Source organism: Salvelinus fontinalis, chromosome 5, assembly GCF_029448725.1.
Source record: "Salvelinus fontinalis isolate EN_2023a chromosome 5, ASM2944872v1, whole genome shotgun sequence".
NCBI lineage: Eukaryota > Metazoa > Chordata > Actinopteri > Salmoniformes > Salmonidae > Salvelinus > Salvelinus fontinalis.
Genome location: NC_074669.1, coordinates 30,574,376 through 30,592,844, shown reverse-complemented (window position 1 = coordinate 30,592,844; position 18,469 = coordinate 30,574,376). Strand labels below are relative to the sequence as shown.

The following is an 18,469-nucleotide window of genomic DNA, read 5'->3' as shown; positions in this document are numbered from 1 at the left end:
CCACATAACACACAGATAGCGACAGTATAGTGCAGCATTTCTTGTGCTATGGACTGGAATGTAATTACTTAGGCATCACCATCAATATACGATATCCAATATCCCTCAGGCATCCCCATCAATATGCAATATACAATATCCCTAGGGCATCATCATCATTATACAATATCCCTTAGGCATCAATGTCAATTAACAATAATGATCCATTTCAGAACATTAGCAATAGTGGTGTGCTGGGGAATGCGGATGAGGACTGAGGAATGCCATAAATACGCCACAAATGAGGAAACTCTTCCTCCTCTATGTTTAACCCTCTCACCATATCTTAGTGTTGACTATCTCTCGGTTTCTGTCTCTCCTTCAGGCTTCAGCCTTTCTCCCAGTGTGCACTTCATGACGAATGCCTGGCTCTCATTACCCACAGTGTCTGGCTATATGCAGACTCTTGCTGTTTCTGTTTCTCTCTCTCTCTCTCTCTCTCATTATCTCTCTCTTTCTCTCCATCTCAATCCCTACCTCTACCTCTCTTTCCTTGTCTCGCTCTCTCTTTCCCTCTCAGGCTCTCTGCTTACTCTGTCTTCTTCTCTTACTCTCTCCCCCTCTCTGAATCCTCTTCTCTCCAGATGAAAACATTGCCTCTCCATTCTGTGGAGGGAGACAGAGGAGCCTGTGAAGATTTTTTCTAAGTCTGCGGCTCTGTGGCACACACAAATACACACACACACATACACACGGACCAGGAGGCAGTAACAGTGGCTTGACCCCAGCTGGTGCTGCCTTTCTGGTCCAGTGGAAAAGGTCAGGAATGGCTGAAGGACTGGGGAAGATGGAAGGGTAACAGTGGCTAGACCGCGGCCGACCTGACTCCCCATTCCACGGACCACCCAGAACCCCTCAGCATCCAGAACCGGACCAGCTGCTTGAGGAGGAGGGGACGCACTGCAGACCTTGAGGCGAGTAGTTCTGCAGAGGCGAGCCTTACTCCCCTCTACCACTGGCCTGCAGCCCTCCCACTGCAAGCAGGTCACAGGGGAGTACCATCACTGATCTCCAGTTCTTGTGTTTCCAGGTGTGTCTGTTCACTCCTCAGGTTGTCCTTCCTTCGCTCTACAGATCCAACATCAGTCCCAGTTCCAGCACCAGACCCAGTCACAGCACCAGAAGAGGTGCAGAGGATGGACCAACAGATATTAACCTGGAGCGAGCGGACCACATGGGAGTGCCATCACTGACCTTCGGGTCTGGAGCTCCCTTGTGGGTCTGCTTGCTCCTCAGGTTGTCTTTCATCCCTTCTGCAGATCCAGCACCAATTCAGATACCAGATTCCAGCACCAGCCCTAGCACCAGACCACCAGAAGAGGCATGGAGGAGGGACCAGATCAGACCTTCACATGGAGCAAACAGGCCACAGGAGAGTACTACCATTTGGTTTCCCTGATTTGAATTGAGTACTTATTGTTTGAATTGTTTATTATTTGAAATTTTTACTTAATGATGGATTTAATTTGAACTTGTTGAACATTTAAAACTTCATGAATTTTGGAAAAACCAAATAAATTGACCTTTACCCTATGCATGTCCCAATATTGGGAGAGTTACCAATTTGTCGTAATATTTAAATAATATCTGTAAAGACAAATCTAATGTGCACAAATATTGCAGGAACAATGAAATTTGCAGTGTACAAACTTAACATGATGAATAAGAATGAATAAGAACTCATGGGTGGCCAAAAATATCTATCTGAAAGCCACGCCCCCAATAGGCCATGCCATCTGTCTCATCTCCTCCACTCATCCATTACGCTCACCTATCTTCTCTCCTCCCACCATCCTTTACTCTCACCGCTCTCCTTCTCTCCTCCACCATCTCCACTCCCTGTCTCGGCTCAACCTCAGGGAACAAACAGGAGTTCTGTCTAAAACATCAAAGCTTTCTTTCCGGCATCCTCCTGATCCCAATCCTTCACATGTTGCTGTACAGTAACGTGTGAGTGGAAGCAACGTGACCCAAGCACAATCCTTTTTTCCATGAGTCAGCCTACAGTCAACCATCAGCTATGTCCTTCTCCTGAACACATCACACTCGATACACCAGGAGGATGTCTTCACACTACTCAGACAGCATGTCTGCCAATCATAGTGGCCGGAGCAGCACTATTGTTCAACACAGACAGACTAGGGTTGCTTCCCAAATGACACCCTACTCCGTACATAGTGCCTTACTTTTGTCCAGAGCCCTATGGCTGCCCAATGTATCTGTCCCAAATGGTGCCCTACCCTATGTAGTGCACTACTTTTGATCAGAGTCCTGAGCCCCAGTCAAAAGTAGTGCACTATATAGGGGATATGGTGCCAATTGAAACACAGATTAAGACTGATCAGACACCAGTCTAGTACATGCTACAAAGCCCCCCTATCTGGCTCCTCTCTCTATCTATCTGTATACATTTACATCCGACTGATGGTAATTCTGCCATTAACCTGATCCTAGATCAGCTTATACCGATCCCGGTTAACACCAATTACCTCTGCACCCAGCCACACGCCTAACAAGACCTTTGGTAGTTCTGAGAATGCGTCCCAAATGACACCCAATTCCATAGTGCACTACTTTTGACAAGAGCCCTATGGGTACTGGCCAAAAGCAGAGCACTACACAGGAAATAGGGTGCCGTTTGGGACATAGACTGAAGTCTTGGGGGTTTTCCGGCTATGTTTGCTGAGCAAGCCAGGAAGGAAGCCGGTCAGCCTGACGGTATCTACAATATCGTCTCCTAGTCCAGATAATGTGTTCCTAGGTGATTTGGAAAAACCCTGCCAGCCGGCCATATGTTTGCAAATATTTCTCTATCAATTTGAGTGTGGATAAAATAATTGTTGTTTCCACTGGCAGGAGAGAAAAAAACGAATTTCACACAGACCCATCTACAGTAGCTATAAGCTTCAGAACAAAAACAATTCCTGCAGTCAGATTGTAGATCCATGGTCGGAAAGTGTAATAGAATAGAGATGTCAAGACACATCTCTAATCAGTACATCTAACAGCTACGGGCAAATCACAAACTGATGTATTGTTTCTATTTCATCAACCAAGCAGGCTACCAAAAGTAGCAGGACATAAAACGCCCTCTCCACTCTGATCAGTGGTGCAGACATCCCGACATGGTTGGAATCTGTGTGGACATATTGAGCCACGCTGATCAAGACAGAGAAACCCATTGTGGCGGGAATAGACGAGGAGAGAGAGAGAGAGAGAGAGAGAGAGAGAGAGAGAGAGAGAGAGAGAGAGAGAGAGAGAGAGAGAGAGAGAGAGAGAGAGAGAGAGAGAGAGAGAGAGAGAGAGAGAGAGAGAGAGAGAGAGAGAGAGAGAGAGAGAGAGAGAGAGAGAGAGAGAGAGAGAGAGAGAGAGAGAGAGAGAGAGAGAGAGAGAGAGAGAGAGAGAGAGAGAGAGAGAGAGAGAGAGAGAAAGAATGATCGAGAGAGAGACAGAGAAAAGGAGTGAGAAAGGTGTATCGTACCTTCCAGGACGGTGAGTTTGGCGCTGGTGTTGATCTCTCCCACACTGTTAATGGCAGTGCACTCATAGATGGCCTCGTCCCTGTGGGTTCTCAGGGGCTGGATACGCAGGACGGACCCTGAGCCGTCATCAAACTCTATCACCTGAACACACGGATGGGGAGAGGAGATAAAAGCCATTACAATCAGACCTATGGTCGTCCTGTGACTAAGATTCAAATCTAAATTGATTTAAACAGTCATCTTAGCATGGGCATCGCTTTGATCGCTATTTCATCAATACGTGCAGGACCACCAGAGCACTGTAGAGCCCACTGAGCCAAGGGAACACTCCTTGTTAGATCACTGGCAGGGGGACTAATATAGGGGTAAGAACTTAGACTTAGAGGTCACAGTTCAAGGGAGGGGATCTCCTAAACTTCCTTCCACTGCAGTGGGAAGTGTCTGACCCAAACATCCACATGAGAGGAAAAGAACATTCCAGAACATTCTTTACTCCAATGACTGGATTTGTATCAGTCGAGCACACCTAGGTTCAAATAGTATCTGACATTTTTCAATCACTTTGAGTGTTCACTTGAGCCTGCCTAGAGTGCCAGATAGGCTGTGTTTTCACTGAAGGGGCTATTCCCTTTGTCCCATTATTCATATTCATAACTCCAAATTCATAATATATACACTACCACTCAAAAGTTTGGGGTCACTTAGAAATGTCCTTGTTTTTGAAAAAAAAAATCTATAATTGATCATTAAAATAACATAAAATTGATCAGAAGTACAGTGTAGACGTTGTTAATGTTGTAAATGACTATTGTAGCTGGAAAAGGCAGATTTCTTAATGGAATATCTACATATGCGTACAAAGGCCCATTATCAGCAACCATCACTCCTGTGTTCCAAAGGCACGTTCTGTTAGCTAATCCAAGTTTATAATTTTAAAAGGCTAATTGATCATTAGAAAACCTTTTTGCAATTATGTTAGCACAGCTGAAAACTGTCATGCTGATTTTAAGAAACAATAAAACTGTCCATCTTTAGACAAGTTGAGAATCTGGAGCATCAGCATTTGTGGGTTTGATTACAGGCTAGAAAGAGGAGTGGGAGGCCCCAGTGCACAACTGAGAAAGAGGACAAGTACATTAGAGTGTCTAGTTTGAGAAACAGACGCCTCACACGTCCTCGACTGGCATCTTGTTTCAGGAAAGTTAGCATATGTCGCGTGTCACTACTTCACAGGAGAGCCATTTGAACGTAAACTTTTTTTGAAAATCAAACTGCGTTTTTTGGCAGAAATGCTTCTTAAACATGTGAACATTCATGTCCCTTAATAACAAACTTGTATGCCATCTGTAAATACGAATACAGCTGTTAAATTACGAGCCTGATTACATTCCTTTACTTGTATATTACTTTCCCCTTAAGGGACATTAGAAGACACAAATATATGTTACCAATTGAAGGACATCTATTACAGAAGAAATCAATGTTGAAGTTTATATAGCTGGCCATATATGGATGTTAAATTTTACTTTATGGGTTGGTTATGTAGGCTTCTTCTAACCCATCACTTTCTACTACATATGATAATACGATTAAATTATATCTTTCAATTAAAAACCAAAGTCTATCAGAATTCCAGTCATTCCAATAAATGTTACACCACTTGATCTTCAAAAATAGGAGTTGGAAATATAGAAGTATAGATTTAAACAAATTGTTATACATGAGCATAACCCCAAAACTAAGGACTTATTAGCCAGCCCTACTCTGTTGTTTATGATTTTGTTGTCATGGCGGACTGATTGGGATCATTGTTTCGAGTTGAAAAAATGCTATTTACATGTGAAAAATTAACGCTATTTACTATAGGCCTATTCTACCTTTTTGTTGGTGACACTTTGGTATCTTGATAATATGCAGCTGTTTAAAGGGAAAATCCACAGATTAAACGATAACAAAACGGTCAGCATCCTGGAGTCGCCTCTTCACTGTTGACGTTTAGACTGGTGTTTTGCAGGTACTATTTAATGAAGCTGCCAGTTGAGGGCTTGTGAGGCGTCTGTTGTCTGTTTCATAAACTAGACACTCTAATGTACTTGTCCTCTTGCTCAGTTGTGCACCGGGGCCTCCCACTCCTCTTTCTTTTCTGGTTAGAGCCAGTTTGCGCTGTTCTGTGAAGGGAGTAGTACACAGCGTTGTACGAGAGCTTCAGTTTCTTTGCAATTTCTCATATGGAATAGCCTTAATTTCTCTGAACAAGAATAGTCTGACGAGTTTCAGAAGAAAGTCTTTGTTTCTGGCCATTTTGAGCCTGTACTCGTACCCACAAATGCTGATGCTCCAGATACTTAAGTAGTCTAAAGAAGGCCAGGTTTATTGCTTCTTCAATCAAAACAACATTTTTCAGCTGTGCTAAAAAATTTCAAAAGGGTTTTCTAATGATCAGTTAGCCTTTTAAAATGCTAAACTTAGATTAGCTAACACAACGTACAGAAGAGTGATGGTTGCTGATAATGGGCCTCTGTACGCCTATGTAGATATTCCATACAAAATCTGTCGTTTCTAGCTACAATAGTCATTTACAACACTACCAATATCTACACTGTATTTCTGGTCAATTTGATGTTATTTTAAATGTACAAAAAAAAGCTTTTCTTTCAAAAACAAGTACATTTCTAAATGACCCAAACTTTTAAGTGGTATTGTAAACTGTCGCTGTATCAAAACATTTATATTTGTATTTTGTTGCATTGGCCTATTTCTTTTCTGCCACAGCACACTCATCACTTATTGTGCGCAAGCTAGTCCCAGTGACACCTAGTAGGCTACTAACTAGAGACGAGATGAGTGAAATCGGGAAACGTGTGGCTATCAGCTGATCATAGCAAATGATGTTAGCTATGCTGTCAAAATCTATTTTCTATTTTCGCTTGATTTGAATTTCTTGCCGCAGACATCTGCCTCTTACTAGCAAACACTTGTCCCCTTCCCTGTCCATAACAGCGAGAGACACACATCACATGTCCAAATTAAAAGTAGTTTACCAGTGTTCAAAACCGTAGACAGCACAGAGCACTGCATGCAGAAGTCAGGTGAGTGCGTGCTTGGGGGAATGTGGGAGGGGGAATTTAAGATTCAAGAGAAATTAAATGAGCTAGTTTGAGGTCTAATTCGTTCTTTTTTATATATCTAAGAAACAATAAATAAAATAAAGTATTCCAACTAGCTGATAGTACCCGTTTTGCCCTCCTTTCTCATAAGAAGGCAAACGGGCAGGTACTCGAGCACTGGTTGAGCCCGATCTGTGCACATTCCTACTGGTCTGTCTGTCTCACTGCCTGTCTGCCTGTCTGCCTGCCTGCCTGTGTACCTGCCTGTCTGTGTACCTATCTTGTCTGAGCAGGGTGGCGTACCTCCGCATTGCTCCAGGTGCTTCTTTGGTGGAATAAAAGGCAGACAGATCGAGAGAGGGAGGTGGTCACTCAACTGACAACTGAAAGAGACAGACATACTCCATGTGGTTGAGTGCTGCTTTGAAACAAGGATGTGGGTATGCCCATAGAATAAAAATGAATCTGGTAATGTAATTCGGGAAAGGTATACTATGTCTGCTTGGGGTTCCTACAGTTTTTCTCAACCTTCTCTGTACGGGCAAGCTAATCCATTCTCATTTATGGGTGAGGATTAGCTATGTTGCTAAAATCTGGTGAAAAATCTGTTGTACATCGTATTTGTCAAATTAAAGAAATAAAATACATTAGTAGACCATGTACCTCAAAGCGCTGAGAGCTGACTTTCTTGCCCTTCTTCATCCAAGTGATGCGTGGCTTGGGATCGCCCACCGCCTGGCATACGAAGGATGCCACGCCTCCCGAAATACCTGTCTGGTCATCTGGAGACTTGATGAAACTGGGCATGCCTGGGAGAGAGAAAGAGGACATCCAATGTCAATCAATCAAAAAACTCCCTAGGAGGATGAAACCTCAGGGAGGAGGCCGATCTGCTGACTGAACCGGGTAGAAGTTAGGAATACGTACAGTAGGTCTTCACATACAGTAGGACCATGAAGACCATACCAAAAGCAAGAGAAAGACAACAACAACACAGGAGCATACAGCTCTGGGCAGGTTACAGGGTATTCTGATTCCCCTACCAGTTGATGTTCAGACAGTAACAATGTGTTTTCAAAATCTGATACCAAACTGCCTGCAGCCAAATCAAGTCAAAAAAAGTCTGCGAGCCTAAAACAGTCCAGTGCTGTACTGTCCTTCCTGTCTTGTATTGTGTGTTGCCGTAATTCCAGTGCCTGTAAGTCTCAGTCTCATTTATAGTCATACAAAACTAGCAGATACTACTCTCCCTTGTCATGCCTGAACAAACCAGCCCTATGTGCCCTGGTCAAAAGTATTGCACTAAATATGGAATAGATTGTCATTTAGGACAGGTTTTCTCAAACGCTGTTCTTGGCCCCCCTCTGGTTTCACGTTTTGGTTTTTGCCTTAGCACTACACAGCTGATTCAAATAATCAATGCTTGATAATGGAGTTGGTTATTTGAATCAGATGTGCAGTATTATGGCAACAAATTCTAGTGTCAAGAGTTAAATTACCACTGTAAAGCATTAAATGAACCCTATTGGTGTAAAATAATCCCAGTGCTGGTGTTAATAACCAGAGTTCAACCAAAACCATGCCTGTCATTATCATATTTCCCAGCATGATCTATTGCAGGTTGATTTTTAGTATTGTTGTTTCAATATCTATGTTTTTGCATATACATCCATTGATTGGTTGATTACTCTTATGCTACTCAGATATAAATTACATACATTTTTCAAAACAATGCCATCTGTTAATTGGACTTTTTTCACCCGTTACTGAAATGGTTGTTCAAGTTTAGATGTTTAAGGTAGTCTCATATAGTACTGTTCCCAACCCTGGGAGTCATTCTAAGTGGAGGTTGAGCGTTCAATTTGCCTGCTGGGGTACAAGGATACCCCCAGCTCTGCTAAAACCATTGACAACTGCGTAATTTGATTGTAATATAATCACATTTTAAAGAGCATAATCAGAACTACACATTTCTGATTTTTCCTTGGGGGAAAAAATCACATATTTAGCGCTATCATCAGAGTTATACAGCACGTAACTGCATGCTTTTCATGATCAGTAAACATCAATTGATCATGTAATTTCAGATAGATAAGGGTAGCCTGACAATATCTCAATATTGGCCACCATTAATTGGATATTTGAGTGATATAAAATAAAAGTGAACTATACCTGAAAAGTATGATTGGTTAAAGTTCATTTCCCATCCTTTGTGGGCTCTGCCTGTCAAGCAGCAGAAGGGCACATTTGCCGATGTACTGTTAATGTTAACTTCGCAAGCTACTTGTAGAAATGTTGTACAGTTGGCTAAACATAGTAGCAAGTAGACCAAATGTACTTTTTTCGTAGGCCTACCTAGAGAAGTTAGCTTACATTGTCTCCTTTTCAACATTGTTTTTAAGAGTGTTTAATAATCACAATTGCAGCTGACAGACATGATAGCTACGCTACATTGATTGATGGACCTCGTCAAATTGGCTAGCTAGCCAATAACAGATCACGTCAATACGGCTAGCTAACAAGCTAACTTTCAGGGGATAAGCTAAATGGTTACATCCAAATATTGTTTGATTTGCTTGCCAGCTACACTGAATGTACAAATTATTTGGAACATCTGCTCCAGATGAATGCAATGATCCCTTATTAATGTCACCAGTTAAATCCACTTCAATCAGTGTAGATGAAGGGGAGGATACAGGTAAATAAAATATTTTTAAAGCCTTGAGACAATTGAGAAATGGATTGTGTGTGCCATTCAGAGGGTTAATGGGCAAGACAAAAGATTTAAGGGCCTTTGAACAGGGTATGGCAGTAGGTGCAAGCACACAAATTGGAGTGTGTCAAGAACTGCAACGCTACTGGGTTTTTCATGCTCGACATCTTGTAGATTCCATGCTCCGACAAATTGAGGCTGATCTGAGGGCAAAAGAGGATGCGACTCAATACTAGAAAGGTGTTCCTAATGTGACTTGCAGGCCGGATGGGGCCTGTAAACTATGAGTTTCAGGCCAATATATTAGGGTAAATCTAGACCCTCAAAAGAAGGCCTTTTGAAATAATGTATGTCTTGTATTGTCTTAAAACATTTCTGGTTTGGGATTTTTGTATGGTTATTCAAAGAACCATCCCATTCATGGTTCTTTAGAGACCCTAAAATGGTTCCCAAATGGCATCACTCTCAAGAACCTTATTTAGTTCAATTTCTTTTGAATGAGTGTGTAGTATTCTGACTATTGTTCTCTAGCTTGTGTGTGTGTGTGTGTGTGTGTGTGTGTGCTCCTAGCGGTAGATGCATTATGCAGAGCTATGCCTGCCCTTGGCCTGTTTTCAGAGAGCAGAATGGCTGTGTACTGTATGTCAGTGTCTCTGTGTTAGGGTGCATTTACAGAAAGCGTCCCAAATGGCACCATATTCCCTTAATAGTGCACTACTTTTGATCAGAGCCCATTGGGGTCTCGTCAAAAGTACTGAATTATTAAGGGAATAGGGTTACACTTATGACACAGCCACAGTATTTGTAGGATGAGGAAGGGGCACAGAGGGTAAATAAAATGTGATGTGTGGGCGCTAGATGTAGGGAGTAGTGAGACATAGCCGACAGCAGTGTAATTACCACCCTTCTTTCTCTCTTTTTCCCCTCCCGCCATCCCTCCCTGTTATCCTGCCCCAAAAGATCCTCCTGGCGTCAGCGTTTCTCCTAAACTGAGCGCTTATGTCACCGCTGTAACTCTGACAGAGACCCTAAGTGAGCGTTGAGCTCTCCTCACCGCTCTGTGCTGTCCTGTGATGATGTAATGGCGACCATGTTCCGCTCTGTAGACTTTACGTTCCAAATGCCACCCCTTTCCCTACTTAGTGCAAAACCTTTGACCAGGGCCTATAGGGCACCCTATCTCCTATGTGTAGCGCAAAGGTAATGCACTATAAAGGGAATAGGCTTCCATTTGGGACACAGCCTGAGATGATACCATAGCAGGCTCCTGTCCCTGCCATTATTGTTCCTCTCCTGTGGTTTGTGGTCTGTGGCTGCTCTTCATACAACACATCCCACAAGGTATTATGTGAGAGACTGAGCTGGGCCACCCAGAGGCATTCACACACACACACACACACGTGAAACAATACTGTGAGTTGAGTCATTCAAAGCACATAGCACCTGTTCTCACTTTAAGTGGATACAGCTGAAGACAGTGGCAATATCCGAAACCCATAATAGCATACTACATACTTAAACTACATATTGTGTACTCATCGTCGCATACTATTTAGCACGTACCGTTTAGTAAAAAGTATGCAGTGTACCACAACCGTAACACAGTAGCGGCTCCTGACAGGCTGAGTAGGTTGGACGGGTCTGAGTGTGGGTGGATTCTTCCAAATTCATACATGTCCAATTTGATACATTTTTCTAAACTCTGAATAGAATAGGAATGGAGCACGTGTAAGGGCTGTCTCTCTCCTCATCCTCGGACGAGGAGAGGAGAGAAGGATCATCAGACCAAAATGCAGCATTCGGGAAATAAGCCATCTTTTTATTTAACACGACGATGGCAACACGAAACAAACACTTTCAAATATACAAAACAAGAAAACGACGCAGACGAAACCTGAACATAAACTTACATAACTAAACGTAAACTCACGGACAGGAAACAGACGACACCAGCACGGTTGGGGAGTAACGGATTACAAAAAAAACAGTAACTGTAATCCGCTATATTACCAGCTAAAATATTGTAATTAGATTACAGATACTTTTGAAAAACTAGATGATTACTTTGAGTATTACTTTTACATTCAGAAAGGATGTTTGCGAGCAACAAAATATTTGATAATTCTCTATTTACTCAAGGATATTCAAATCAGCATTGAAAAAAGGTGCAAGTTTAAGTTTGTTCCAAGTCAGAGACCACTATGATGACACACCAAATGTGTTTGATGGATCACGGGAAAAGAGCAGGAATAGGCTTTTGTAGGCTACAGTCCAAGCTATATCTTCCAATTGTGCGACTGCTGTTGGCATCCAAATATTATCCAACTTGAATAAACGCTTGGAGGTAAGGAGGACAGCAGTGGTGTAGCCTACGGCGGCAATACAGATATCACTTATAATTGATATCTACTTAGCGCATTGATGTGAATCACACTGCTGCTCTCTCATTTAGCTATTTGCGCCTCACGGATTGAGGTTGTTGTTGGTGGCTGTTTACAAATCTACATGTGTATTTGAACCCAATGATGGAACAATTCAACAAGTTTAAGCTGTTTTTGAAACCAGTGGACAGCCAGTGAAAAATGCACTCTTGCAACAGCTGCATAGTGCAGATCCAAGCCTAGGGAATGAAAGTGGATTTTTTATTGCTCAATCTAAATCATAATGATAAAAAAAACCATAGGCCTAATGGACACATGCTTAAACTCACACAGTTTTGATAGACTTAAAGGGGCTATCTGTAGATGCTACATACATTTTTGGATTTATAAATTACATGTACACTACAGTTAAAAAGTTTGGGGTCACTTAGAAAAGTCACTGTTTTTCATGTCCAATCAATTGACTTTACCACAGGTGGACTACAATCAAGTTGTAGAAATATCTCAATGATGATCAATGAAAACAGGATGCACCTGAGCTCAATTTCGAGTCTCATAGCAAAGGGTCTGAATACTTAAGGTATTTCTGTTTTTATATTTAATAGATTTGCTTTGTCATTATGGGGTACCGTGTGTAGATTGTAGCGGATTTAAAAAAAATCCATTTGAGAATAAGGCTGTAACGTAACAAAATGTGTAAAAAGTCAAGGGGTCTGAATACTTTCCGAAGCCACTGTATTTATTAGTGAAACCAAAGAGCTGTAACATATATACATTCAATCAAATAGCCTAGGACATACACCAAAACTTTTCAAATGTTCAAATCAAAAGGCTATTGCACAGAAAAACGTGGACAGTCGGGTGCATCGCAAATTCAGAACCGCTGGACCAAAATGACATCAAAATGACTGCTGCTTGATCCATAAATTAGATAACTAAATAGGTAGCCTAGACTGCAAAACTAAAACATTCCATATGTTCAAATCAAAAGGCCTGATTAACATGACATCAATAACGCAGCCACATCCCGAATCCCCAGTGCCGATACGTTCAGAAGTAAAAGATGGTTTAGTATTTTGTTTAAAAGCTCTGACGAAGGCTAATAGAACTAGAAACACTCTGCCATGAGAAAACAGAAATCCACTTTGGACAGAAAAATACTTATTTTTTCAAAGATGTAGCCTACGATGCAATACTTGGGATAATTTTAAGGAGAACAAAACTAACTTAGCCTACATTTGTACACCACCATATGTAACAGTATAGCTTCTCGCCCCTACCTGGGCTCGAGCCAGGGACCCTCTGCACACATCGACAATAGCCTCCCCCGAAGCATCGTTACCTATCACTCCACAAAAGCCGCGGCCCTTGCAGAGCAAGGGGAACAACTACTTCAACGTCTCAGAGCGAGTGACGTCACCGATTGAAACTGTCACGTCCTGACCATTGTTCTTATGTGTTTTGCTTGTTTTAGTGTTGGTCAGGACGTGAGCTGGGTGGGCATTCTATGTTGTGTGTCTAGTTTGTCTGTTTCTGTGTTTGGCCAAATATGGTTCTCAATCAGAGGCAGCTGTCAATCGTTGTCCCTGATTGAGAATCATATATAGGTGGCTTGTTTTGTGTTGGGGATTTGTGGGTGGTTGTTTCCTGTGTGAGTGTTTATGCCACACGGGACTGTGACGGTTAGTTCGTTTGTTATTTGTATTGTGTATTGTTTTCGTGTATATTAAATCATGGAAACTTACCATGCTGTACATTGGTCTTCCGATCCTTCTCGCCTCTCCTCGTCCGAGGAGGAGGAAGAGCTAGACTGCCGTTACAGAAACGCTACTAGCGCGCACCCCGCTAACGAGCTAGCTATTTCACATCGGTTGCATATAGAAGATTCGCTATTCGGCATCTTCCCAATTATATAGCCTGGCTTTGTTGTTTGGCTGCTTGGGGAGAACTAGGCCTTATCACTCACAGCCCACCTCTTCCAAAGCATTGTGGAAAAGTGTGCATCGAATTCTACTTCATCTGAAGAGCTGAAATTAGTATAACATCCAGGCATTTAAAACCATAATCGATTTTCAAAAATTCAAATAATACATTTTCGCATACTGACAATGCGTCATGCATGTGTTCTTTCCCGTATTTTTAAATTCATTTTCGATAGCGCATCCCCATATCTAATTGAACAGCCGTTGTCAAAGCCAAAAAGATTATGACATCCAGGAATTTAAGGTTTACAATATTTTTGAAATGGTGCATACTATTAACCATTATTTTTTCGCACACTCAAACAGCCTATTATTTAGCGCGCAAGTACGGGTATTCAGACACGGCAAGTTTGTAAACTATTCATTGTGGGTAAATTGGCTTCATTAACAATGGCTGTCAATACTAGTTTAACTCACATTGTTTAACCAAGAGGCACACATATACTTTATGTCATACTGTCCATTGGAACTATGCTAAGCCCTAAACCCACCATGCTAGAGCTATGACAAATCCCATGAAGTTAAATATAATTCATATCCCCGCCATCCTCATCATCATAGACAACACTCCATATCTAACCGTCGTCTCTAATAGGGTGCTGTGTGTATACAGCACAGTGAGTGGTATCCATAAGGAGGGATATGCTATTGCACAACACACACACAGACAATACAGTGGAAGAAAGAATTACACCCTCCTTAGACACAGCCATGCTGATAACGCAGCCACAGCGCTCTCTCTCTCTTGCCTTCTCGAGGCTCATATAATGAGAGATATATGCCTTCTGTTCGACAGTGAATTGTTTCATCTTAATCTAATTGAGAAAGCGACAATCTCTTTGGATAAACTGAGAGAACTACAGTAATACCATGACATAAGCATGCTCTATGGTGGTAATTAAAAATGGGATGTAATAAATGGATCACTAGTCACTTTAAACAATGCCACTTTATATAATGTTTACATACCCTACATTACTCATCTCATATGTATATACTGTGCTCTTTATCATCTACTGCATCTTGCCTATGCTGTTCGGCCATCGCTCATCCATATATTTATATATTACTGCACGGTCGGAACTAGAAGCACAAGCATTTCGCTACACTCGCATTAACATCTGCTAACCATGTGTATGTGACCAATAAAATTTGATTTGCTCATTTTCTTGTCCACCACCATGGGCAAAAGTGTGTAATTCCGCTGGGGAACCGAGTTTTACACGTCCGCCTCCATGGCTAAAAGAAACAAGAACACAGCCCAGTCTCTGGGGGAGAGTTGCAGACTAAGGGACAGGATAGATATACCACTGTCTGTCGGTCTGCCAGCTACCTCCACTCTTATATCTGTCCTCAAATAAAAACATCTGCAGGGTTGAATCAATATTTTTCGACTGGCACATTGTCACAACAACAACAACAACTTCAAAATGGCTGTCTAGGAGTGGTCCGTTTAGGTTGTATAGAAAGAGAAGGAAGGTGATGTGACCGGGGATGGGAGGGGGCAGTATTCAGGAGGACAAGGTTTCCCTTTAAAATACAATGTAAGAGGAAAAGAGGAGCAGAGAAAGACATGAAGAGAGAGAGAGAGAAAGAGTGTGAGCAAGCAAGAGAGAGAGAGGGACAGAGGGAGAGAAGAGAGAGTCACAGCGGTGGTGACGTAGGTTCTCAATCTGAGGGATGCGGTGGGGGACAGAGGTTGAGTTCACACCATTATTTAGCTATTTATTTCGTATGGTCACAACAGCCTGACCCCTGGGTCACGACATTCTAAATGTAAAACGTGCTTAGCTTGTAAAACGTGCTCTGCTTTCCCTCTCCTTCAGCCCCACGCTTATATGACTGACAGCTGTGCATTCTCTCTCCACCACATTCACATGTGACCCTGTGACTATGCTGAATGTCTTCTTTTTTAGAAAGAGGGAGAACGAGAGAGAGAGGTGAGAGAAGAGATATACTCTTACAAAAAGGGTTCCAAAGAGGTTCTTCGTGTAGGGATAGGGTTCTACCAATAACGGTTTTATTGCAGGGATATTTTCTGAATTCTTTGTTTTACTGTTATATCTGTTGTTTTTGCATTGATTGGTTGATTAATTTTATGCTACGCAAAGATAAATAACATACTGTTTTCTAAACTAATCCAATCTGTTAGTAGTTGGTTGTCCTGTTTTGATGATTGAGGTAGTGTCGGTATTCAATCTTCCCTAACCGGCAGTCATTCTGAATGCAGGTGGGGGGTGATTAACAATTCTAGAGAGAGAGAGAGAGAGAGATGAGAGAGAGAGAGAGAGAGAGAGAGAAAGAGAGAGAGGGAGGGAAAGAGGTGTGAGAGAGATAAAGAGAGAGTAGATGGTGAGAGAGAGAGAGAGAGAGAGAATACAGAGAGCTGAGAGAGAGAGAGAGATAGAGGTATGTGAGAAAGATTTGAGAGAGAAAGAGAGAGAGTGACAGAGAGAGGAGTTAGAGAGAGAGAGGAGAGAGAGCGAGAGAGAAAGCTGAGAGAGAGAGAGAGAGAAAGCTGAGAGAGAGAGAGCAAGATAGAGAAGAAAGAGGAGATAGAGCTGAGAGAGGAGATAGAAAGAGAGAGAAAGAGCCAAATTACGTTGTTCCTCAAAAGAACAGACATGGAAACAACCACACATTCACAGCCCAGTAAGCTGTACAACATCAGCAATTCATGCAGATGGGCCAAAACAGCACAGAATACCAAAAAGCAACCTGGAACCAAAATATCCAAACAACTTAGACAACTTTCGATACCACATTCACTTACAGTAAAGAAGGCATCAATCTAGCAGTAAAAACATCAACTGTATATTCAGGCAAACGGCAAAAGAAGTACAACTGAAATTGATAAAAAATAAAACAAAAAAGACCACAGATGACTACTGGTTTGATGCAGATTGTAAAATTGTAAGGAAAAACTTAGAACACTATCCAACCAAAAGCACGGAGACACAAATAATGATGAATTACGCCTTCATTACTGTGAGACTTTAAAACTCTATAAACGTATACTCAGAACCAAAAAAACACAGTACAACAGCAAGCAGCTGACACTAATTGAGGAGTCCATAAACACAAACAACTTCTGGCAAAATTGGAGAAAAAATAATAATAATTGAAACAATAGGAATTAGCGATACAAAATGGTGACATATGGACAACCCATTTTAAAACACTCCACAACACCTTTCAAATTGACACAAACGCAGAGCAATGCCAAATTTATGAGAAGTTGAATGGATTAGAAAAAGCTATAAAGGACAATCAAAATCCATTGGACTCCCCAAGTACTGACCAGGAGCTCTATAAGAAACTTCAGGCCCTCAAATTTAAAAAAGCATGCTGACCTGATGGCATCCTAAATGAGATGCTCAAACTCACTAGTGCAACATTTCAATTGGCTATATTAAAACGGTTTAATTTGATCCTTAGTGTAGGTTATTTCCCTGACATCTGGAATCAAGGACTCATAACCGAAATTTTTAAGAACGAAGACAAATTTGACCCTAACAATTACAGTGGCATTTGTGTGAACAGTAACCTGGGAAGGTTTTCTGTAGTATTATAAATGTAAGAGTTCTAAACTTCCTTAATAAGCACAATGTCTTGAGTAAAAGCCAAATTGTATTTATACCAAAACATCACACGACTGATCATATTTACACCCTGATAGATAAACATGTCCAACAAAATAATACCAAAATATACGCGTGCTTTATCGACTTCCAAAAAGCATACAGGACTGTTTTACAACGTTATTGAAAGTGTTGTAGGTGGTAAAACATATGATATAATTAAATCAATGTATACTGGCAATGCGTGCAGCATTAAAATTGGCAAGATAATAACAGAATTCTTTAAGAAGGGGCGGGGCCTTCGCCAGGGTTGCAATCTGAGCCCTGCACTCTTCAATATTTACATCAACGAATTGGCCACTATTCTAGAAACATCCTCAGGCCCTGGTGTTAGTCTCCACAATTCAGGGGTTAAATCCTTACTCTTCGCAGATGACCTATGCCTGCTGTCACCCACAGCACATGGCCTACAGCAGAGCCTGGACCTGCTAGAGCAGTACTGCCAGACCTGGGCCCTGGCAGTAAACACCAAAAAGACTAAAATAATGACTTTCCAGAGAAGATCCAGATCTCAGGGAATTAGACCAAAGTTATCAATTGGTACAAAAAATTGGTTATCAATTGGTTTAAAAATAAGCTCAACTGGACACCTTAATGAGGCAGCGAATGAACTGAGAGAGAACGCACACAGGGCATTCTACGCCATTAAAAAACTAATTCAATTTGAAATACCTATTCAAATTTGGCTAAAACTAATTAAATGTGTCATTGAACCAATTGAAATTCATGAAAGCAAGGTGTGGGGTCCACTTGCAAAACAAGATTTCACCAAATGGGACAAACACCACATTGAAACCCTGCATGCAGAGTTATGTAAGATTCTCCTACATGTCCACAAACAATGCATGCAGGGCAGAATTAGTCCAATATCCACTAATAATAAAAACTCAAAAAAGAGCAATTAAGCTTTGGAAACATCTAAATACAGTGACCCCCTCTCATATCATTACCAAGCCCTGCAATGCCAAGAGCTGAGCAAAGAAAAAAGTCACCTCATCCAGCTGGTCCTGGGGCTGAGTTCACTAACCTGTTCTACTAACACACTGAAGCCTCGGGACCAGAACATCCAATCAATCATAATAAAACAAATTACAACACAATCAAAACAAAACGACATTGCTTAT

The 18,469-nt window shown here is 41.6% G+C and overlaps 1 protein-coding gene across 12 annotated transcripts in view; it reads right to left on the bottom strand.

Moving 5' to 3' along the window:
* The window catches only part of ptprfa (protein tyrosine phosphatase receptor type Fa), a gene marked incomplete in the record, with an annotated part of 430,527 nt that overhangs the window by 206,433 nt on the left and 205,625 nt on the right, over positions 1-18,469 (bottom strand). For all 12 annotated transcript variants that reach the window (XM_055923142.1, XM_055923138.1, XM_055923140.1 and 9 more), the window contains 2 exon segments: positions 3,521-3,662; positions 7,292-7,437. In XM_055923142.1, the coding sequence (XP_055779117.1) occupies positions 3,521-3,662; positions 7,292-7,437 (288 nt within the window).